Source organism: Canis lupus, chromosome 1 (assembly GCF_048164855.1).
Source record: "Canis lupus baileyi chromosome 1, mCanLup2.hap1, whole genome shotgun sequence".
Lineage (NCBI taxonomy): Eukaryota > Metazoa > Chordata > Mammalia > Carnivora > Canidae > Canis > Canis lupus.
Window position 1 is genome coordinate 39129913 of NC_132838.1, and position 25252 is coordinate 39155164.

Sequence of the window (25252 nt, forward strand, 5' to 3'; positions counted from 1 at the left end):
ATGGTGCTTAGCTGGTGTCTTCATAATTGTGAAGAACACCAATGAAATCGAATATGCTTAAGAAAAAACAAATCATTAGCTATCTTTCTATACTGGTATCGAAAAAAGTTAGTTATTAGTAATATAACTAGATAAATCTATCTGATAGGCATTCCTTAAAAGTCACTAAAGTCTATCTATTGTCCAAGAGATTTTAGAGAACAGAAGTTCAAATATCAAATGGCAAACGAACATAAACAGCCAACCACTCTCCGGCTTAAAATGATTCAATATGGACAAATATGTAAATACCACGGTATGTACTTTGCAGAAGGTGAGCTCAGAAAGTTGTACATTGAGGCAAAAAATACAGAAAAACAGTCACCTCCCTTTTAAACTATCAAGGAAATCTTTACTGGGTATGCAATATTTTATCTGTATGTAGAATGATGAGCTTGGGTTTCTGCATAGATGAAATAGCCTGGAATGGTTGTAGGAAGGAGTGGGAAAATTTGATGATAGGAGAACTATGTCTTTTCTTGGGGAGAGATAACACACTGGATATTGGAGGTAGGGAGTGGAGATCACAGATGAAACTTTCCACGGGAAGCCATTTGGTTACTACTCTGCCATAATGTGTGTACTCGGTAACAACAACTGCTAAATTGAGCCAAGTTAGGAGCACATGTAAAACCACCCCCTATTGTGGTTTATTAGATAGAAGTGAATTTTGACTGTATCATAGTTTTATTATGCATCCTTCCCAGGCTTAAGTTGAGTGTCATTATTCTTATTGTTGTAAATTTCCAGTTTTCAAGTATAATGACAAGATGCTTAAACATGCATATTTTAGGAATTAAAAATAGATTTCTATTTCAGGTGAGAGAAATAAACTGCATGGGAAGGGGAACTTCTGAACAGCAAGGAAATTGTTTTCATCCAAATAACCTTAATGCTCAAAAAATAAAAAGAAACTATAAGGAATCTAGAACATTTTCAATAGTACAGTATTTCTGCCACAAAGTATTGGTGCTATGACCCCTTTTATAACTGCAACCAAACAACCTTTACTACAGGTAACTGTAGAAGCAGAACAGGTTCTGCAAACTACAACTTATGAACAGAAATTTACCAGGCTAGAATTCTTTTAATACTTGTGAAAGTTAATACTGATGTTTACTTTAAAACAGTATCCAAATAAAGGCAGTGATTTAAATTTTTTAATGTACAATCACTATTGAGAATTGAGTACATTTTTAAGTCTTCCTCAGTCTGACCTGAGAGGGATTCATTTCTCATACTCCATTGCATGCCAAATAATAATAACAATAATCGGGACACCTGGGCGGCTCAGTGGTTGAGTGTCTGCCTCTGCTCAGGTTTTGATCCCCGGGTCCTGGGATCAAGTTCAGCATCAGGCTTCCTACAGGGAGCCTGCTTCTCCCTCTGCGTATGTCTCTGCCTCTCTGTCTGTATCTCTCATGAGTAAATAAATAAAATCTTTAAAAAAATAATGGCAATTATAGCAATAACAAAATGATTATTACTGAGCACGTGTTATGTGTAAGACATTGTTCTTTAGTCTTTTTCATGTGCCGAGTTATCTAAACCGCACAAAACTCTGTGAGCAGGTACCTTAGGTGATGGAAAAAGTCAACACTATCTACAGTTTCACATGCTGAAACTTTTCCAATAAAGATTATTTATTGTGTTTTGAGTATTAACAGGAAATAGGACACAGTTTAAAGAAATCAATTCCTGAATTCAGATATTCAAAAAGTTTTTAAGAGGGTACTATAGGTTAGTCATATTAATTGGACTTGAAAAAGGATTTTAAGGAAAGGAAAATTTGGCAGGTGGAGAATAAGGAAATTTTACGGCTGAGTTAGAGTTGGCCTAGAAGAAGAATCCACAAGAAAAGGGATATTGAGGGGAATAGGGAAAATCTGGTAGAGGATTGGGACCAATCTTTAAAGCCGAAACAAAACATGTTCTCATAACCCTGTGTTTTGTCATTTTATAACTTGGGCTATTCACAAAGGCAATGTGGTACAGAAGAAAGAATTTTGTACAGACAGAGGATCCAAGGGGCTAAATGCTCACCTTTGTTCTGCCATTTATTTGTTGTGTGATTTTACAAGCCACTCTTCTTCCCTGAGCTTTATTTCCTCAATCTTAAACTAGGGGCAATGATACGTAGGTATTGCTGTGAATATTGAACAGATAATACGCTTTCAAAAGTGTAAAATGTTATACAAATGAAAGACACTGGCTATATTATTTTCAGGTTCAGTCACTGAACATTATTCTTCCCTTTTTGATCTTCTGCCTTGTTGGCATAACAAGGTATCTTTGCATCAGCTTAGAATTCAGTTATGCTAGGCTTTTGAAATTCTTAAGTAGAAAGGCAGTTAGATGACAGAAAGAGAACATGGTTTTGAGCCTGAGGCAGTACTGAATTCCTGAACCCACACTTCAACAACTTATCCACCAAGGTCACCAATGCCTAAATCAATAGAATTTTTCAGCCAACCCAGTGCATCAACCATCATGGAAATCTACCCTTGCATAGCCCAAGGCAAGGGATGAGTGTGAATTTCGACCCAAATACAACCTAACTAGAGATAATACAAAAGGCCAGCTTAATAAATCTATATTGTGGTAGAGAGTTTATTTTCTAATCCCAATATATAAATCTTGCAGGAGTTTAGGTGTTCTGGTCCTTGTGATTAACTATATATGTATCATAGGTCAATCTTCCTTCTCACCATCATGTCATGGGGAACTCAGCTGTAACAGTGTCTCCAAGGTGTGGTATGGCACGATGACAAGTAGACAAAGAAGAAGTGTCCAGTCTGTGTTTCCTGGTTACAGCTAGGATAGCTGGAATCAGCAGAAAAATATGGTAAGTTGTACCAAAGGGAATGTAAGGCCAGAGCCAGGCGTAAGAGTAGGGGAATCATGCAATGTATCCATTGAGAGCAGAACAAAAGCGTGAGCCCAGGTCCAGAGGGAAATAGGACAGAGGAACTGAGCCAGTGAGGGTGGGATGTGACAGCTGGTAGGAAACTAGCCTAACAGAATTTTGGTTTGCTGTACTGGCACCCAGAGTAGATTCATTAAAAGAGAGTATAATAAAAGAGGGTGTAACGAGAGTGAATACATATGTATATATATTCCTTTTTCTAACACTTTTAATAAATACATCTATACATAAACATTCCAAGAAATAATAATTATGAAATTATTGATAATGTGCATTATTGATAATCAGCATTAGGCTCCATCACAATATCACTACAATCACCCCAGATATGATTCTATAATCAGAATCCTGAACCTTAGGATTGTTATAGTCAGTTGAGTATTCTAGTTGTTTGGATGGTGACCAGTCAAGAGAAAATGCAACATTTTCAGAAACTACTGATTTAGAAAAGTCAGTTATCAAAAAAATAAATAAAATGTCAGCACCAACAAAAGACAATCACAAAGGCAGAGATAATAAGATATTAGGAGGAATGATATTTATTCCAGGGCTGGGGTAGAAAACCAACTGAAAATTTCAACCAGTGAAATACAATGAAAATCTGAGAAAAAGATAACTGACCAGTGGAGAATGATTTACTAAACCTAGGAGGTAGGACAAGGTCAAGGTGAATTAACAGAATATTTGCTATTGATGCCACTTATAAATTTGGTCCAGAATCTTGAAATTTTTATTGATAATTTGTATTCCTAAATTCTGATCTCCACAAGGTTACAAACCAATTCAAAAATCTGACACAATGTTTTAAAACAATACTTCAAATGATAGTTTTTTTTAAATGCAAAGGGAGACACAAATTGAAGTGTATAAAAATAAATCATGCCAATTTTCATGCATTCTGAGATTTATTCCTACCTACCCCTAACCTAGGTAAAGTGAAAGGGGGATGGTACAAGCCTAGAGAAGCGAATTACTTTTTTTTTTTTAAGATTTTATTTATTTATTCATGATAGACATACAGAGAGAGGCACAGAAGCAGGCCAAGGGAGAAGCAGGCTCCATGCCGGGAGCCCGACGTGGAACTCCAGGATCATGCCCTGGGCCAAAGGCAGGCGCTAAACCCCTGAGCCACCCAGGGATCCCTGAGAAGTGAATTACTTAAATTCTCCAGAGGAGCATTGTTTCAGAATTACTATATTGAGGAGCAGGGCTCTCAGTCAAAAGTGACCACACTGTCAGTGAAGGCCAAACCTTTGATTATTTATATCAGAGGGTCTTTGTTATGGAAAAGGAATGGGATATTACAAAGCTGGCAGCAGCCCTTACTTGAATCCATGACTTTGGATAATCCAGATGTGAATATTTTCCCCCCTACGAGGAGAAAAACAGAATTACTCTTTTCAAAGTAGAGGAGAGAACTGCGCTAAACGTGGATAACTCAGCATTTTTATGATAATATTTTAAAACAAAATTGTGACTTCCTTCTTCCTAGAGCTTATAAAAACTTACACCAAAATAATAATAATGATATTACAGGATGTAGAATATAATGTAATATGGCTGGATAAGAAAACTCAGATCTTTTATCAGCATGTTTTTTCTCTCACTCAGCATCCGCTCCTCCAACACCGTCTCCCAACCCCCAACCTTTAGGCTCAGAGAAGTGTGCCTATTGCCCCATTGAGAGATTATGAAACTTTTGCTGGCAATCAAGTGAGAGATCTCAGTGTTTAAGCTTAAATTTTAAATAGAAAGATTTAAGAGGCAGCAAAAGTGGTCAGGGGAAAGAAAAAAAAGGAATTTCTGTCAATTCTCTCTGTCTTCCCCGTGGAGATATGAGAAGAGAAGTCAGAAGAAAAGAGTAGAAGGGTTAGATATAAGTACGGGGAGCCCTATGCCTTAGGCCTCCTTCCTCAGACAGAATGGAGAGTTGCGGATGGGCATTCCACAAACACAGCTAACTATTCAGGTATCTTCTTTCTCTCTTTGTTTCCTTTAAGTTTGATGATCCACAAGTAAAGAATCTTCACTTCTGCTTTAGGGGATGTCCGGGGAAACTATAAGCTGCCCAGAAAAGAAATCATCCCCTCCCCCATTCAGTTGGTAGAGGCAGTAAACTGCAAACATAGCAAGACAGTAGACAGGAGAGGGCTGCAGAGAGGCCCCTGCCCTTAATTTGGGTCTTAGAACTAGACAGAGGAATGTCATATTGGAAGAATATGACATAGGCCTTGATTTAGCACTGGCAGTAGAGATCTGTTGAGTCCACTGCTCTATTTTGGCTGTCTCCTGCAGGAAGTCAAACTGGCTTCCCCAAACTATCTTTTGTATTTTGATGGATTGTGATTTATTACCTGGGCTGAGGACGTGGCAAGTCAAACCAAGGAGAGAGGACTGAGAAGTCAATACACGGTTTGCCACTATGACAGTATTGTAAGAGGGGGACAGAAAGCAAACATCTAGAAAGTTTTTCAGAAAAGTCTGAAATGGCTTTAAAAAAATAAGCCCTTAGCTTACCTAATGTGAAAAGAGCAATTTTCTACATCAGGTTAAAAAAAATGAGGGTGGGCTTCAAGTCAGAAAATAATTTTAGTATTTCAAAATGAAGAAAATTTCACTTCTTGTATACTGTGAACTTTGTCTTGCTGTAACAATAATGTCTCAAATATGCTCTTTTGAGGATCTCTGTGCCTCTCTCAAATATGCTCCTGGATAATTATTTGGCTGCCACTAAGGCAGCAATCTGAGTTGTATGGCAGCCAAGAAAATCTCAGATCCTATGTTTGCTAATTGGACATGAGAGTTCATGCTCAGGGGCAGCAATCAAAATGGTCTTTACTCTGCCAGAATTGTTTTGGCTTCCATTTTTTGGTTAGCCCCAATCCTTCATTCCAAGTTCTCTGACCCCTAAAACTACTTTCCTAGTGAATAGCAATTCTCTATCCAGGTATAAGAAACTCTCATCCCACTGTATATGGAGAGGCTAAGTCTTTCTTTTTTTTTTTTTTTTTTTTTTTAAGATTTTATTTATTTATTTATTCACGATGGACAGAGACACAGAGAGAGGCAGAGGGAGAAGCAGGCTCCATGCACGGAGCCCGACGTGGGGCTCGATCCCGGGTCTCCAGGATCAAGGCCTGGGCTGAAGGCGGCGCTAAGCCACTGAGCCACCCGGGGACTCCCGAGGCTAAGTCTTTCTGTGTGAGAAGTTGAAGGTTTGCAGTTGGATAGAACTTTACGCTTTTCTGAAACTTGATCACTTTAGAATTCATAAGAGCAAATATTGGAATTAATTCACAAGGAAGTAGAAGTCATAAAATCAGACAATAATATTCAGGCATATGACCTTTCCATTTTAGGTATCCTACAAATGTAAGCCATGGCTTGCAAATCAAATGACTAAGAGAAAACATGGGTCAGTGATACAATTCTAGGTTTAAGTAATTAAAATATAATGATATTTAGTTCTTAAATTATAGATTTCTAAACGATGGCCTTCGCCTGATCTCTGCAGTAGATACTATTAAGAAATATTTGGGAAAAGGGGAAATCAATTAGATTGAATTTTCATGAGATCTCTGAAGATTTCAATATTTTCTCTCTATATGCAAAGATTGAAGCAGAGAAAATGACCACGAGAAGGAAATTATTTTGGTTATTTAGAACTTTGAACAAGTCAATGTTCTTTGATTTGAAGAGTTCTCATACTTTTCTTTTTTAAGAAAGAAGAGAGGAGTACAACAACCAACAAATACAACTTTTAGTTCTGTTACTTTTTACAGAATTTTTGGTTTTGGTTCTTTGTATTTACCGTTGAATTTGATTTCTACAGAATGCTTTATTTTTTTCCATTTTAGAAAGGGATGTTTATAATGTGAGTGGTTAAGTGAAATGCTAAAGGGTTATACTGACTTACTAGAAGCCAGAAGGAACTCCTGCCTTCTGGCCCAGAGCCCATTGATTCATTCTATCGCCAGCAACTGTTCTATGCCCCAGGGACATAGCAGAGAAGAAAACAAAATCCCTTACAAAGAAATGTAGTGTGTCAGACAGCGGTTAGTGCTATAGAGAAAAGTAAGGCTAAGTAAGGGGAACTGGGGATGTGGAGTAGGGATGTGAAGTGCCTGATTGTGGGTGGTGGTATATGGGGGAGGAGAGGGTAAAATTTTCTATTTCATGGGAAAAAAGTCAAGGAAGGCCACATTGTTAGGGTGACATTTGTGACAACTAGGCAGGGTTTTGAAGGTGTTGGAGGAACAAGTTTCTTATCCCCTTCAGGGTCCTTCTGGTTAGACTAAGAATCAAATTGACATGAAACAGATTAATAGAAGAAAATCATATTTAATTTTGTACATATGGGGAAGCCACACAGACATGTAAATTCTAAAGATAGTCAGGTAAAATGAGGTATATGTGTCATTCTGAACTAAGGAGAAGGGAGTAGGGATCTGGGACTTCAAAGGGAAAGAATGCAATTCACAGGAAGATGAAAAAAGAGTAAATGTTTTGTAAATAAATGTTTTCTGAGCTACTCAGAGACAAAACACAGAAGATTCTCATCAAAGAAGCCTTAGTAGGGTCCTCCCCATCTATCATACCTAGTTCATAATATAATGTACTTATTTATGGTGATAGCACTCTTCCTGGTCCTCTCTCTAAATTTTTAGGCAGTTGTGAAGGAGCTAAAGAGCTTTTCCTGGGATCCCTGGGTGGCTCAGCAGTTCAGCACCTGCCTTTGGCCCAGGGCGTGATCCTGGAGTCCCAGGATTGAGTCCCATGCCAGGCTCTCTGCATGGAACCTGCTTCTCCCTCTTTCTGTGTCTCTGGTTTTCTCTCCCTTTCTTTCTCTCTCTCTCATGAATAAATAAATAAAATCTTAAAAAATAAAAAAGATTGTTAAAGAGCTTTTCCTAAATCTGCTGGTGTTTGATTGCTTTTTAACTCAAAATAACCATACCAAAAATGTCCCATCTTGGAGTGGCCTGCCTTTGGCTTCTACAAAGGAAATTTGGGAATGTATATCACACATGGAGATCAAATGGTGAGGAAGAGAAGTATTGGCCAGGGGTGAGCCAAATTCTATCTTTTTTTTTTAAAGATTTTTTAAATATTTATTCATGAGAGCCACAGAGAGAGAGAGAGAGGCAGAGACACAGACAGAAGGAGAAGCAGGTTCCAGGCAGGGAGCCTGATGTGGGACTCAATCCTGGTACTCCAGGATCATGCCTTGAGCCAAAGGCAGATGCTTAACCACTGAGCAACCCAGGTGTCCCGCCAAATTCTATCTAATGAAGTTTTATTGGAACACAGCCATGCTCAGGGTTAACATATTGTCTATGAATGCTTCTTTACTACATCGCCAGGGTTGAATAGTTGTGACTGAGGCCATATATGGCCCATAAAACTGAAAATATGTCCTATCTGGCTCATTAAAGGAAAAGTTTGCTGACCTCTGATTTCGCAGAGGGAACATCAAATGCAAAGTCCTAAGGCACTAGTGTGCTTATTGTATTCGAAGAGTAAAGAAAGCAAGTGCGGCTATGGTGGAGTGAATAAAGAGAGAGAGGATTGGAGGACAGGAGAGTAGGAGCAGATCCTGCAGGGCTTTTCTAGGCCATTCTAAAGGATTTTGAGCTTTACTTAGAGTGGGACAGGGAACCACTGGAGGTGATTGAGCACAGAACTGACATAATCTGATTTACCTTTTAAATTGTTCACTCTTTTTACAATAGATGAGAGGAGATTAGTCTGGTATACAGTCCAATAATCCAGATAAAAAATTGTGCTAGCTTGGACTAAGGCACTAGAAATGGAAGTGGTAAGAATTTGTCAAATTGTAAATATATTATAAGGATTGACTGATGGGATTTGCTGATAAATTTGAAATAGAAGTGTGTGTGTAGGTTGAGCTTCTACCTTTGGCTCAGAGTCCTGGAATCCCTCCGCAGGGAGCCTGCTTCTCCCTTCGCCTATGTCTCTGCCTACCTCTGTGTCTCTCATGAATAAATAAATAAAATCTTAAAAAAAAAAAAAAGAAGAAGTGTGTGTGTATTGAGGAGTGTTGTGGGGGGGTGGGGCACAGAAAGAGAGAAGAAGGTGGTGTAAGTTTGTGTGGGCCTGAACATCTAGAGGATAGGAAGGCCATTAATATAACAAAAGGAAAAGTGTGGGAAATATCAGAAAGGGAGACAGAACGTAAAGACTGCTAACTCTGGGAAACGAACTAGGGGTGGTAGAAGGGGAGGAGGGCGGGGGGTGGGAGTGAATGGGTGACGGGCACTGGGTGTTATTCTGTATGTTAGTAAATTGAACACCAATAAAAAATAAATAAATAAATAAATAAAATATATATATAACAAAAGGAAATGGGCCACTTGGGTGGCTCAGCAGTTTAGAGCCTGCCTTCAGGCTCAGGGCCAGATCCTGGAGTCCTGGGATCAAGTCCCACATGGAACTCCTTGCGTGGAGCCTGCTTCACCCTCTGCCTATGTCTCTGCCTCTCTTCTCTCTCTCTCTCTCTATCTCTCTCTCTCTCTCTCTCTCTCTCTGTCTCTCATGAATAAATAAATAAAAACTCTTTTTAAAAAAAAGCATACAAAAGGAAGATTGTGGGAGATATAATGTATAGTTTACTACTGGAAGTAAAGAATTCAATATGGACATTAAGTTTTAGATGCCTTTTGAATATCTAAGTGGAGATGTCAAAGGAGCACCTATGAATCACATCTGGAGTTCAGGGGAAAGGTTGGAAATGGAAGTAAATTTTGGAGTCATCAGTGCTTAGATAACATGTAAGTCACAAGAACAGAATAAAATCACCTCGAGAGTGGTTATGGACAACACAAGAGAATGATTTGAATAGCTACCATTTGATTTCAATATATGTGACAGGTTCTGAGCTAGGAACTTTATACAGCACTTTACTTAGGTAGTTCTCTGTGCCCTTATTTTACACATGTAGAGATGGAAACTATAGTCTTAAATAACTTGTCTGATGCCACTTAGCTAGTGACAGAATCCAGATGTGCCTGCCTCAGTGGTCTGAGCCCTCCCTGTTCTGTCATGACCCAAGAAATAGAAAAACAAGACTGACCATCAGCTCCTCATGTTTAACAAAGAGGTAGTCGAATTACTCAAGTAGGTTTCACATGAACTCAAAGTTTCAACTGCAGGAAGATGCCTCTTTAAGGAAACCACTAGACTGGTGAACCATGATAATAATAAGGAACTTCCTCCTCAATTTCCTGAATTGAACAAACTCTTGTCGTGAATAAGCAGAACTTCTCTAGTTTATGAGCAGATGAAGAGGCAGCCACTGCAGAGGAGTTCATGTATCGATGTCATGCACATTTTAAGGCAAAATAAAGTTATTAAGGTTAGATGCTCTTACAGATAGATCCTTTATTAAATGAGAGAAAACAAACCTCCTGCCTGAAAACCAGATATGAATCATGTGGAACAGCACAGAGACAGGGAATATTACCTAGCAATAGACAGGACTCCCTACCTCCCCTCGCACCCCCTCCCCCACCCAAATGTCATTACATCCTTACAGTGTTGCATTTACCTTCACAAATGTATTAGTCCTAAGTGAAAGTGTTTTGGTCGACTGATGGTCTCAAATTATTCTGTTTTCACTGGCTTCTCAAAAGTCACTCCAACTGCTAAAAAACAATGTGGTCCCTCGTATGGTCCCTCGTACCTTTTCTTCATATAGGCCCAGGCTGAAAGAAACCATCATTTGTTTTTCACTGCAAGACTCAAAAAGGCACGTCGCATCATGCTGAAAGGTAAATAGGAACTAACTCATAAGCAGAACCTCCACTTACCCCAATTAAAAAGCCACACCTTGAAGTTACACCCTCATTATGGTTATAAGGAAACCAAGGAAGAGAAGCTGTATTTGGGGCCTGTTGAACAAGATTAAGTCCTGCTGGAAATATTTGGGTCATGTTGATCTGCATGAAACCTAGTGGGAGTAGTCAAAAGTTTTGGAAGAATAATAGGGAATTGAGTAATCCCAGTGTCTTTTCTCCTTGCACCCCACGTTTCCCAAACCCCAGGTTTGCTTCTAGGAAAGTCCATCCTCTGGGAAAAGGTACCACAGTGATGAGTGCACACTCAATGGGAGAGCGTTGCTATGGAGAATTTAAAACAAGATATGGTGGTAAGCCTCAGGAGAATAAAAAGATGCATTCAGCATTGGTTCTTACCATTTTTTTGGCGGGGAGGGATTTTGCTCCCTTATCACTAATGCCATCTTATTGAATGCTACAACCAAGTTGTATCATTTTGTATTCCCTGAAACACCCAGGAAAATACCTGTCACACCATGGGCACATAGCAATGTTTCTAGAATGGAATAGTAAATCAGCCTTTTGGTAGATAAACATAAGTGCCGGGATTCAGGTTCTTGATCTTCTGTTTTGGAAACTGTACCAGTACGGCACTCTTCTTCTTGTATTCCTTTGCTTTATAGACTGTAGTAATTTTGTGTCCTCTGCATCTCTGGATGTATTTCTGGACCGGGAACAAACTGGAACTAAACTGCTGAGGTGTATAGAGTCACATTCCTTGTCCCTCCCTTGTGAAGAATAGTCTTTATGCTTTTGGGCTATCCATGCCTTTTCTTTCTGATTAGATGAGAATACTAGCTGAGTGTCAGAGAGAAGGTAGTAGACAGGGCTACATAAGAAGGTATATGGAAAAGATTTGTCTGGGAGGCTTGAGGTTGGGGAATTTGGAGGGAGGGAGTAAGCCATCCAGCAAAGGCTGGGCTTTCTAAGAATCGCAGTATAGGAAAACCTGCCATGAGGTAGGGAAGAGTGACGTGAAGGGGGTTTATATAAATAGGTGAAGAGAATTTTGAGGAAGTTATCTTATGCTAAGTGTTTTATCTTCCTTCTAAGGTTTCCTTAAGAAATCATTCAGGAATTATCCAAATTTTTATCCAAGGCTTTGGGAGCTTGGTGCGTTATTTTTCTGAGAATACAAAGGCTCTGTTTTATTTGGGGGTATAGTCAATATCTTTTACATTGACTTTACTAATGTTTTGGTTTGCTAACATGTTAGTAGTTTTCTTAAAAGAGATGTTTCATTAAAAATTATGTGCCCAAAGAAAATTAGTTCCTGCCATTGGTCATAGAACCAGGAACAGTTCGGTGGCCACTGGAGGTAGAATTGAGACTGTGGGTGTGTGAAAATAGAATAATGTAAAAATTACAGATGACCATAAGGCCAGAGGTTACCTAAAAGTTGAAGAATGTCAGCCCAGAGCTAGGGGAAGGAGATAGACTAGTCCCCCTGCCCACATGAAATGTGTTCCAAGACCCCCAGTGGATGCTTGAAACTAGGGATATCATCAAACATATATATATATGCAGGTCTATATAGGTTTAGAGATAACACACACACACACACACACACACACATATATATATATGTGCTTTTTTCTATACAAAAATGCCTATAATAAATTTTAATTTATAGATTAGGTAGAGTAAAAGATTAATAATAATAATTAACAATAAACTAGAACAATTTTAATAGTATACTATAATAAAAGTTATGTGAATGTAGTCTGTCTCTCAAAATTTCTTACTGTACTGTACTCATCCTTCTTGTAATGATGTGAGATGATAAAATACCTGTGTGATGTGGCAAAGAGAGGTGAATGATGTAGGTATTGAGATGTATCCTTAGGCTACTACTGAGCTTCCTATGCTAAGTCAGGAAGATTGTCTGCTTCCCACTGTGGTTGACCACAGTAGTTTTAGGGGACTAAAACTACTCAGAAGGGGGGACTATTGTACTACAACTGTGGGTTTGTGGACACAATGTTGTTAGACTAAGTGTATGGTGTTGGTTAAAAACATGGTGAAAGAATGCATTCTAATTTTAAAGCTAGATACCTGGTCCTGTTTTGAGGAACTACATCCCTGGAGTTGAGGCTGTGCCTACCCACCTGTAAAAAAAACCCTCTAAGAGTTAGTACTCATGCATGTTTTCATTGTTAGCACTATTCTGTTGGTTCTGATAGGTCCTTGGAGGGAGGATTGCTCCCATTCTCCTTATAGTAAGGTTTTTATTTAGGTACTTTTTGATTTCTTATGTGGTATTCTTTTTCTTTTAAGATTTTATTTTATTTTTTTGTTTGTTTGTTTGAAAGAGGGAGATGGAGTGAGAGAGAAAGACAGAGACAGAGACAGAGAATGAACAGGAGGAAGGACAGAAGGAGAGGGAGATGCAGACTCCCCACTGAACAGGGAACCCACACAGGGCCTGATCCCAGGACACAGGGATCGTGACCTGAGCCAAAGGCAGACACCCAACCAACTGAGCCACTCAGTTGCCCCAGGTGATATTCTTTATGGTTGGCCAGAATGAAAGGAAAGTCAGTAGCTAATAGTTCTATAACCAAATGACTAAATGATATGACACAGCTCTGTGTCCAACCTCAGAGCCTGAGATGGAAGGCCCTGTCACATCAGTCAATAGCAACTGACACTATTTCATTGGGTCACCATGTCGAGTAACTTTGTTTGAAGGAAAAAGTGTTCAGTTTTCTGTTGCTATGCTAGTTTTTAGTTGTTGATCTGATACTGAGTAGTGTTTAATTAAAAAAAAAAAGTGTGGCCTGGCAATTCCCTCAGAATCACACTTGGTATGTATGCTTGATGTCTACTAAGGGAATACTATTTAGAATTATTGTGATATACAATTTATTCTCTCTTTCTTTGTGTGTGTGTTGCAGGAGTTGGAGAGGGGTTGAGGGGAAGGGCCAAGCAAGGGAGCAGACAGGGTGGGGGATGAAACAAAATACTAACTTTAACTGTTTTTCAAAGCTTGTTCAGTCACTACAGCATATTAACCGTGAGTAATGGCATAAACTACAATAAAGTACAAACTTTGTTTCCAGGTCTTCAGTCTACAAATCAAATTATAAGGAGTTCTTTAAGAAAAAAAGCTGAACTTCTGGTAGAAGTTTAGCAAAGTTCTCAAAATTTTTACAATAGTAGTCAAATCCTAAAATACTGAAGTTAAAAATACTATGAGTAATTATCCCTTACCTCAAATATTTTGTCCATTGTGGAAATGGCATTTGAAATATGTGAGAATTTACTGAGGAACTCCTGATTGCCCAGTGTCAAGATTTTAAGAAGTTGGCAATATTCCTCACTTATATTATATTAATGCCTCATATTTTACATTTAAGTGTTCATTTGGTTTAATTGGTTTTGTTTTGCACTTCTGGAATTTTTTCTTCACTTGAACTTACTAGCCTTTATCTAGACATTTTTATATATATTTTAATGACACTCATGCAGATATTATTAAATAGTGACGGGGTAACCTATGGAATAATTAAAGTTCATTAATATCTGCCTAATCTGTCATTCTAGAAAGGCCAGAACTTGACAAAGAGCAAGCATAGTGGATCCTGCTTGTTCCCAGACATGGCTTGTTTATTTAGCTGATGATATTTGTCCAGTCTACTCGGGTACAGATGGTAATAAAATTATTCTGGATTCATAAATGTGGAAATTAAATTGCAACACCACTCTTTGAAGTGCTCAGGCCAAAACTGAGGCATCACCCTTGTCTCTTCCTTTTCCTCCCATACTGTCAGCAAATCCTCTTGAGTCTACCATTAAAATACAATCCAGGATCTGACCCTTTCTCACCACAGCCACTACATTTAACCATTCCACCCTAAGCCACCAACTCCTTGCTGGATTATTGTCACATCTTCTTAACTCTAGAGAGAACTGTGAGCAGAAGGTGAAACTATTAGTGAAAGATGGTTAGAGTATGTCTACAGTCCTTTATATTTGGGTGCTGGTTGTGTCTAAGTTTCTGTCAGAATATTGACTGTAAGAACCAGAAACTCACTCAAACAAAGAAGGAAAGAAAGAGTAGCCAGATTTCATAAGGAATAAGGACTGGGAAATGGAAGGTCAGGAATGGGGACTCTGTTCTCTACCTCTCGGTAGAGTCACTTTTTCTGTAGGTTGTGTGTCTGCTTCATTCTACCATGTGCCATCAAAGTATGGGCATACTTAGCTTCAGTCCCAGTTCCACATGACTTCCTAGTTCAGACTGATTAGCACTGTCTGATTCAACTCCAAATTCCCAGAAGAAGATGATCTCTGGGCATGGCCTATTTTGGGTGTCTGCCTCAATCTGTTTGGACCAGAACACATGATTACCTGGTCAAAACACCTGGCTCAGTAACTCAGCAGGACCTAGGGGACCCATTCAGAAAAGGGGGCCTGAAATAGGCAAACTAATTAATATCTCTGCTGCAATTTATGAATAATTTAAATTCAATATTCTGTTAAATGGTGTAGTGAATCAATTATTGTCACACATACATCCTTTGAGATTCAATAAATTGAAATGAAGTGGGTATAAATAAATGCTAGCAGGTAAGGTTAGATTTGGTCTACTTCCAGAAAGATTTTGCTTGTAATAGAATTTCTCATTAAAATATTTATCTTCAGTGTCTATTTTATTCCTCTCAATCAGCATCCCAGTGACCCCCATGAGACCAATCACAGAGCCTTCATTAGCCTGGTAGCCTTTAAACAATGCAATGAGGACTGGCAGCTTCCGGAATGTTATGAATCTTTGGTCTTTGGCTTTCCATGCTGAGTAATTTAATGAGGTGCCTTTCTTTTTGTATGTCGATTTTCCTTTTTCTTTTCATTGTATTAAATGAGTATTGTTTCAAGCTGTCTTGACTCAGCTAAATGTAATATAACTATCTATAATTTGTCAGTGGCATATACTATTACATCGTCATCTCCTGGTCCATATTTACCAATAGGTAAACAAAAAATTCATTTGAGAGAATGTTGCTTGCCCAAAGGCAGAAGCTACTGAATTGTTTGGAATCAATATACGGATTCTATTCATTAAAACAAACAAAAATAAATCTTTGTTGAGAAATTATTAAGGGTAAATAAATCTCTGTGCTAAACATTAAAATGCATAACATAAATTAAAATTTTAATCATTTTATTCTTGACTTAAATTATTAATTTTGATCCTTAATTTTATGTCTTAATTTTTCTTTTTTTCTATCTTAATTTTAAAAATCAATTGATCAATTGAAACTGACTTATGAGAAAAACCATTAGTTTCAAGAGCCATTATTTTATTTTTGCTATCACAAGGTAAATATTTCGGGGCATTGTTATTTTTTAGTTAACAGAATTCTGGATATGTCCTGGTCTCCTTGAGCTTGGAGAGGATGGATTGCAAGTTCACAAAGCTAACCTCCATTAGCAGGTATGCTCCACATTCATCTTAAACGTCATGTGTCCTCTATGAACTGAAGTTTTGGGAATGCCAGGATGAATTCATAATCTGATGAGAGGGATGAGGCATGAAAATCAAAACAAAAACAAAAACAAAAACAAAAAAAAAGAAAATCAAAACAAAGATTGTAAAGTAAGAAATGGGGAACTGGCTTAAGATTTTTTTTTTTTTTTTAATTCATTTACTCATGAAAGACACACACACAGAGAGACAGAGGCAGAGGGAGAAGCAGGATCCAAGCAGAGAGCTGGACATGGAACTCAATCCCGAGTCTCCAGGATCACGCCCTGGGCTGAAGGCGGCGCCAAACTGCTGAGCCACCGGGGCTGCTGGGGAACTGGTTTAAATTAGTAATCTCTTGAATACCTTTCACCTCAAGGACCCTGATAGTAAAATGGAAAAACTGACATTTTTTAGTATCTACAGAGTGCTAAGCAACACAGTGCAAACTTATATTTGTTTCTAGTTTATCCTCACAAATCCCTAAGAAGAAGGTAGTATTAATTTCATTTTACATATGAGGAATCTGACCCTTAGGAAAGGTAAGGAATTTGTTCAATATTGCACATTATCACCAAGGCCTGGATTGAAATCCATGTCTGGCAGACAACAGAGCCTAGGATTTTTCCACTGCACCACAAGTCCTCTCAGCAAGAAGCTGTCCCTTCTCTGAAGAGCTTTATAAATTTATTCCCAACTTACAATGAAAAGGTGGATCAGAACATTTTGTGGGGAAATGATCTCTTTTGCAGTTTTCCTCTATGGATGTATTGGTATTTTTAAAAAGCTCTCCAAGTACTTTCCATAAGCTCCCCATCTACCTTCGGATGTCCTTCCTCCTCTTTCCCTGGTCAGTTCCTATTTATCTGAATTCAACTACTGTGTGTATCACCATATCTAGGTTTGTTTTTTGTTTTGTTTTGTTTTGTTTTTGGCTGGTTAAGTTACTCTTTTTAGTCCTTGTGCAAGATTCCATCGGTGAACTCATCGTATCGTTGCACAATTACTTGTTGTGAGAGGTTTGCCCTCTTTAGGCTGTGGCGAGCTTGTCAAAGGCAGGTATTGCATTTCTGTGTCTTGGTCTACCAGCACAATGACTCGAACTCAAAATGTGTTTCAGAGAACCAAATTGGTAAACAAGAATTTCAGAGCCGCTTTGAAATAGCTTGAGAAAACCCCCAAATTTGCTTTATTGTCCGTTGTACCCAGTGAATGAACTGAGTGGTTCAATACATAGTATGCAACAAAAACAATTGGACAGGTTCAAGCGTTAAGACCTCGTCCCTGGATGCGGAAGCTCCACCGAGAACTACATTTCCCAAAATCCCCAAAGCCCCAGTCGTAGTCGGTTTGCTGAATATTCTTAAAGGCTTGTCACGTCAACCAATAGTGTGGCGAGAACTTCCCCGAACCTGGCAGGAGGCGGCCAATCACAAAGAAGAGGGCGGGCACCTCTGATTTGGGTTCAGGAAACCCTTTGTATCTCTTCCTCGCCTCTAGACTGGACCGTCTGGGGCGAAGTTATTAACTCGGGAGAGTGCCTTCCCTCCTCCACCTCCGGCGCACCCCACTCACTCCACCCCCCACCCACCCCACGAATCAGGATCAGTCTTCATGCGCCCGCATCCTTCCTTACGTTTTCCACCCCGTTCCCACATCCTTTCCCATCGAATGCTTCTTGCTTCCCCGTCCACCTTTCTTTCTTGAACACGCTCTATCGGGGAGGGTGCCCCTATAGCAGGAATCTCTCTACCTTTGCAAACTTGAGCCAGACGTTGGTCTCTAGACCTCCACGCGAGGCTGTGCCAGTAAAGAAGCGGAGAAGTCTGAGCAAACCCTTCATCCTGCCCCCGTCTTCCCCCCTCGCAGGAGTGGAGAAGCGGCTGGGGATTACTTAGCGGACCATCAGCGTTACGAGGCGGATTGTAGGTTCAGAAGCAGAGGGGCAGTGCGGGGTTTACTTCCACCTTTGCGGCCGCCTCCATCCCCACCCACCCTAGCCGGCGGACTGAGTCCGGAGGCGGGGTGTCCCTGGCCCGGGCAGACACGCTCGCAGCCTTGGAACGGCTCCCCTCCCAGCAGCTACCTGCCATGGCCACGCTTTAATCTGACCCAACAGTAACAGATTCAGGAAATAATCCCCTCCCCGTCTCCCCGTCTCCCCCCGGTTTACCTCCTTTCCTTTTCTAGTACGTAGGTCTGTCATCCTTTAACCACAGACATAACCGCTTTTTGCCCCCCCCCCCCCCAATCAAATCCAACTCAATGCAAAACAAAGCCCATCAGTAGAGCGATATGCAGCCAGGAGCGTGCGCCTCATTAAAGGGTGAGAACACAAACCCCCGCTTTAATGACCGTATTGAAAATCAAGGCTTCCTGCGGCTCTTTAGTCAACATTTTTTTACGCTCTCAGCTGCAGGAGAAGCGGCCGCGTCCCCCCGCCCGGAGGTTGGGGTGGGAGAAATTTACCCCGGGGTCTGGGATTTTCGCAGAGGGTAATTTAAGCCCCAGCTCCACTCCCGCGGAGGGGGCGCGCGGGGAGAGGGGAGAGGGGAGAGGGGAGGGGGGCGGGAGCGGGAGCGGGAGCGGGCGCTGCGGGGCGCGTGCGCATGCTCAGCAGCTCCGCTCGGCGGAGGCCCAGCTGCCGCCACCGCCACCGCCACCGCCGCGGCCGGCGCTGGAACCGCGGCTGCCGCTGCTGCTCGGGGCGGGCGTTGGTGTCGTGCGCCGAGGCGCCCTGTCAGGCGAGAGGGAGCGGCGGGGCGGCGGCGGCGGCGGCGGCGCCCGAGCAGGGCAGCGGGGGCTCTAAAGGAGCGAGGGCGCCGGTCCGGCGGCGGAGGAGCGAGGCGGAGAGCGCGGCGACCCAGCCCGGGCGCCCTGCGTGCGATGCCGGGCGGGCAGCGGCGCTGAGTGGCGCGGAGGCCGAGCGGCGGCCGCGGACGGAGGGCCGGCGACCCCCGGGAGGAGGCGGCGGAGGCGGCGGCGGCGGCGCGGGAGCGGGAGCGGGAGGAAGCGCCGTGGGACTGCGGGGCCGAGGCGGGCGCGCAGCGGCGGGGCCGCGGGCCATGGACGCGGCGGCGGCGGCGGCGGGGGCGAGCCGGGGCGGCGGCGCGGCGCAGAGTCAGCCCGCGGCCAGGTGAGGCCGGGCAGTGCGGGCTCCGCGCGCCGCCGCCACTGCTGCGCCGCCGGGCCGCGGGGCGAGGCGGCGGCGGCGGCGGCCTTGGACCCAGAGGGTCCGCCGCCGGGGCTCGTCGTCGCGGCATTTCCTGTTTGGATCCTCTAGCGCTTCTCCCCAGCTGCCCGCTTCCCCCCGCGCGCCCGCTCGGCCCCACTCCTCCGCGTCGTCCTCGGAGGACGCTGCCCTCGGCCCGGGTTCGGTTCCCCGCGCCGAGGGACGCCGCTCGCCTCCCCTCGCGGGCCGCGGGGGAGCCCCGCCGAGACCATGAGGAAATTCAACATCAGGAAGGTGCTGGACGGCCTGACCGCCGGCTCGTCCTCGGCCTCGCAGCAGCAGCAGCAGCAGCAGCACCCGGCGGGGACCCGGGAGCCCGAGATCCAGGAGACGCTCCAGTCCGAGCACTTCCAGCTCTGCAAGGTGAGCGGAGCGCGCAGCCCCGCGAAAATTGGGGTCGGGGTGGGGGGCAGCTCGGGATCGAATGCCGGGGACAATTAGACCTCGAATGAAGCGCTCGCTCCTCCTCAAGCAAACATTTGCCTAGTGGGTTATTTTGGAGATTGACATCATCTTAACTCCTTTTGGGTTTTTTTCCCCCCCCTCTCTCCCCCTTTCACATGCAGCAGTCGTTTCAAGGTTGCTTCTAACGTATTTTGCCGACCTTTAACCAGTATTCTTAATAACCTTTATAGCCTTAATATCCAAGCATTTCTAATGTAATTCACCAACTTCGAAGTTTCCTTTGGAAACAGTGTCTAGTGAATATTGTTCATCCAAAAGCCAAACCTGTTCCACTGGATATTTGCTTATCAACCTTTCCCTTAGAATGTGCTAGGAAGCCTAAAAAACGAAATCACAGGGTCCTTTTATCATTATGTTTGGGTAAAAAGTAGGTCCTGTGATTTCTTTCTTTTTTTCTTTTTCTTTTCTTTTCTTTTCTTTTCCTTTCCTTTCCTTTCTTTTCTTTTCTTTTCTTTTCTTTTCTTTTCTTTTCTTTTCTTTTCTTTTCTTTTTTTTTCTTTTTTCTTTTCCTTTCCTTTCTTTTCCTTTCTTTCTTTTCTTTTCTTTTCTTCTTTTCTTTTCTTTTCTTTTCTTCTTTTCTTTTCTTTTCTTTTCTTTCTTTTCTTTCTCTTTTTTCTTTTTGCCTATTAATGGCACCATTGCCATAGCGGTTTGTAATTCAGAAAGAATGATGCAGCGAATTAATTCACTGGATGCTCAGTAAGAAATACAAACTTGACTTGATATTAATACTTGCCATAAAGTACCATGTGTTCATATGTCAGTTTCTAGAAATGTCTAAATACACGTTTTTGCCTTACTGCCCTAAAATTCAGGGTTTAATAGCAAAATGCAAAAATATATGTTGTACTTATTTTCATCCTGTTAAAATTGCAAAATTTTGGATAGATAATTGCTTTACTGAACCCTTGACAAAAGTAATAGTACAACAGCTTTTTTTTTTTTTTTTAGCAGTAGCTGGCATTTGACATCCGAATAAAGTAATGAAGTTCTCACACTTGAAATAAAGCATGGATTGCGTTTTTACATTAATTTTTTACATTAATTTACAGAATTTTTGACTACTGAAAACTTCAGTATTTTGGTCTCAGACTTGATAGTGTACAACACAAGTAAATTTTTTTTTCCTATAGAATATCAATATTGTAGAAAGGCAGAAATTGAAGTGTAACATTGGGAGAGATGTATACACACACATATTTTTTTTTGGTTTCAGGTTCTATGTAAATAAATTTTGTTAATGTAGATTTTGTAGGGGGTTTTTTGTTTGTTTTTTGTTTTTTAAGGCGGTAAGTGCATGTGTATGTGTTCTGCATCGCTTTTAATTGGTTCTAGGTTCTAATGCCTTTATTGACTTTTCTGTTTTTAAATTCCACTTGCTGCCTTGGTTGCTGTGATGTCATTTGCCCATCCCTAGACTGTTCGCCATGGATTTCCCTATCAACCGTCAGCCCTGGCCTTTGATCCTGTACAGAAGATCCTGGCAGTTGGAACTCAGACTGGTGCTTTAAGGCTGTATCCTTTTCATTTAATTTTTTTTTTCACTTTTACTGTATTCTTTCCAGTCCTTCTGTACTGCTGATTGGTTGCTTTTCCTGTTTTAATTCCAAAGAAATGGTATGATCAGGTACATATGTATTGTGAAATCATGTGGTGTTGGCTTTTCCCTTGATTATACATCTATTCAGGCTATATATTGCTGGGATGTTTCTCATCTCTCCGTTTATGGTAGCTAGCTATGTAGCTATGTATTCACATCCAGTTCTAAAGTTTTGCTGTAGTAACTACAGTCTTTGCAAGGGGCTAGAAGTTTCTAAGGGGACATCTATCTGCTAATGCTAGGAGTGTATTGAATGGAATATGGTTTGAAATGATGTTTAAAAGCAACAGCATAGGACACACCTTAATTGCTTTTTAAAAATACTGTGCATTGGTAGATAGTGGATTTATGACCTATCATTCTGATGAATTAGAGGTTGAATTTGATTTGTTTCTGACTTGCCCATTGAGAAAAAAAATTGAAGACAAACCCTGTAAATTAATTTACATAAAATTAAGTAAATAGGAAGGGTTGATATTTCTAGAAGTTTTAGAGCATTTTGTTACCATAATGCAAATGGATAAGTATATTCTCTTGATGTTTTCCCTTTTGTTATGTTGATGTAAAAACTGATAAGTTAGCTGTACTCCAAAGCATTAATATACGGAGAATTATTTTTCTTGACTATGCATGAACTATAATAGTTTTGTCATGGCATAGTATAGTTTTTCCATGTGCCTACTCATTCTTCAAGATCAATTTTTTAGTCTGAACAGTGGAGAATACTTTTCACTTTTACAGTATTTAATTTGAAATAAAACTGTTTGCTTTTGTCATGAAATTTAACCATACTTAATTAAAATTACCCTTATTCTTAAAATTAAACATAAGATTTTTAAAAGCAGATGCTATGTTCATCTTTAGGATTTGCTTCTACATATTGAAGTAATGTGTTTGTAATAAGAAAAAAAAGTCATGAGATAATCACAATAGAAGTACTGTTCTCAAAAAAATAAAGAGAAGGAGGGAGCTTTACCCCCCACATTTTCGATTTATCTGGGTCCTGAGAAGAGAGGAGGAAACTGCATTTTAGTTAAACATATGCCTTGATTTTCCTTATGATCTTTTAAAATCTTCATTTCAAAGAACTACTGTATATGGTATCAGAATATGCCTCAAGTTTCATTTATGATTAGTGTGTTATCTTTCAAAATACTTAGAAAAGTTTTCAGATGGGTGGTTGTATGTATTATTGAGTGATGTCTATATTCATAGTAGATGCCAGTAGTGCACGTGTTCAGTTGAAATGGTAGAATGTGACCAGGCTAGATCTGAAGCTGTGAATTTCTAAGAGTATGTCTAAAGGGCTCTTGCCCAAATATCTGGATATTTGAGACAGGAATATTTTTGGCTGCAAGTGTTTAGTTGTTTTTATTCCTAAATCCAGTGATCATTACCTTCTAGTTTAGAGTTCCTATTTTAGTCTTGTGAAGTTGGAACAGAAACTTAATTTTGTCATTGTGAGTGCTAGGTATTTAGCAAAACATCATGTAGTGACAAGAATAGTTCATTGTTGTCACTAGATGGACTCTTTGGAACTAAAAGACTTTTTTTGTTCCCTCCCTCCCAAAAATATCATCACTGGATTAAAGGAAAAAAGAGATCAGTTATTTTTAGATTTTACTTTTTTTTTTTAAATGGGTTTAAGTTTTACTATTATCTCAGTGTAGTCTCAATTTTCCAATAGTATATAACTTTTTTCTTTTAATAGCAAGTCTGCCCCTTTCATTTTTAATACAAGTAAATACCACCAGTGAGTCCACTTTTATAAAACCAGATCTTTTCTTAGACAAGACTGTTAGCCTTAATGCATCTGCGTAATTAGCAAGTTAACACAAAGAAATTAAAATACAGGCTTGATTCTAATTGTCAAATAAAATCAAGGGTCAGATGTCCAAAATCCTCACTTATACATGACTTGCTTATACATTTTAATAGCTAAGGACTAAATGAAAGTGAACCTATAATTATAGTTTACAGTTACACTCTAATTTTTTTTTAATTTTAACATCTCTATTAGTATATTTAGAATGGAGTCAGGAAAACTATTTACCAAACGTGTTTCTTTTTAATGAGATTTATATGAACATTCCAGAGTGATAAATTGGTTTGCCTACCAGTAATACCAGCTAGTCGTTTCTTCTGTTAGGTTTAAGTTGCAGCTAAGCTACTTAAGCTTTATTTATTGTGGCTTTGATTTATAGAAAATGACAAAGACCTTTAGTCATTTTTATTTAATTTCCACATAGTGATTGAAGATCTATGTTTCTCTATTCTTTGTTTTTAAAGCTAAACTAAAATTAATAGTTCCTAATTTCAAAACTCTCTATTGGCCTAACACGCAGACTTATTACAGGTATATTCTTTTGCTCTTGCTCTTTAATATTTTTTGCAATTTTGATTGGTTTCTTTCAGTCCTTTATTTTCTTCACATATTAGACTCTTGTAGCCTGTAATAAATTTGTCCTAACAAGTGTCTTTGGAGCAGATATATACTAATAGATAAAGTGTTTTCTTTCCTTTGACTTGGAGCAGAAAATAGGAGATGTTTTCAGAAGTAGAATTGGGCTATTAGAATTTGCATTGCATTTCTAATCTAATAGAATGTCCTCCTCAGTGTTGGACTGTACTAAATTAATCTGCTTTGATGTATAAAAAGACTAGAGGAGAAAGTTACATTGATATTTAATGTTTACAGACAAGAATTAGTGAAAATCTGATTTTTTAAATAATCTCTAACTAGAAATGAAGCAAGATAATTTTAATGTTTCCTGCATTAATGTGTAGCAAGTGAATGATACTATTAACTTGCTTTATGTTCAATCTTCCTGGCTTCTGAAAAGAATGTGAGGTTGGAATGTACTTACTGATAGGAAGCAGGAAAACATAAGTTTATATACCGAGTCCTGTATAGCCGTGATGTGATTTATCTTAATTCTCTCCTTTTTGTCATATAGAAATTAGAATAACTTGATTTTTATGATTAATCCAGGGTTGAAAATTATTGGGATAAAATAATCTAATTGTTTTCATATCAATATCTAGAAATGGAAAAAGGTTTTAACTGAAGAATGAAGGCATTTTTAGTAATGCTGTTGTTGTCCTTATCTAGACTCCTGGTTTTCTAGTATAATTTTGAATTACTATAACCATGGGCTACTCTGATCTTTATAATGTTTTTTGTCTAAATACAATGAAGTCATTTTATGTGTGACTTTTTCAAGGACTAAGCAGAAAAATGAAATCTCAAATTTATTGAATTTTCTATAAAAATGTATGAATTTTTGTTATAATTTTCAACATTATTTAAAAACCTCATGTCTTCTTGACTTGCGGAAGATACAGTAAAATAGCAATCTCTGATAAAGCATGGATTGTCTTTTAAACTGCAGTGTAATGTTGCTGAATGCAGGCTCATAGGATGATTTTTGTATATTGGAGTTCTTATTAAGTGCTAACGTTATGTTATAATAAAACTATGGCCTAAATTCTGGTTCTTTTCTTGCCACTAAGAAATTAGATGTTTTTCAGTGTTGTTGTTGTTGTTTTTCTTCTTAAAATGAAGATGGTGTATTAGGTGATTTCTTCAAGAAACAATTCTGTAATTTCATGTGGCTATATATCATTCTAGGTGAGTGTTTAAAAGAAATGGAGAATGTGATTCTTT

At 39.7% G+C, this 25252-nt stretch overlaps 1 protein-coding gene across 4 annotated transcripts in view; it reads left to right on the plus strand.

Moving 5' to 3' along the window:
- Nucleotides 1–19512: 19512 nt before the first annotated feature.
- The window catches only part of STXBP5 (syntaxin binding protein 5), a 168151-nt gene continuing 162411 nt past the window's right edge, over nucleotides 19513–25252 (plus strand). For 2 of the 4 annotated variants that reach the window (XM_072827159.1, XM_072827167.1), the window contains exons 1-2: nucleotides 19513–19883; nucleotides 21403–21500. In XM_072827159.1, the coding sequence (XP_072683260.1) occupies nucleotides 19731–19883; nucleotides 21403–21500 (251 nt within the window). In that variant the 5' untranslated portion in view covers nucleotides 19513–19730. The remainder of the gene's footprint in view (nucleotides 19884–21402; nucleotides 21501–25252) is intronic. The other 2 variants (XM_072827186.1, XM_072827177.1) reach the window with 2 other exon arrangements.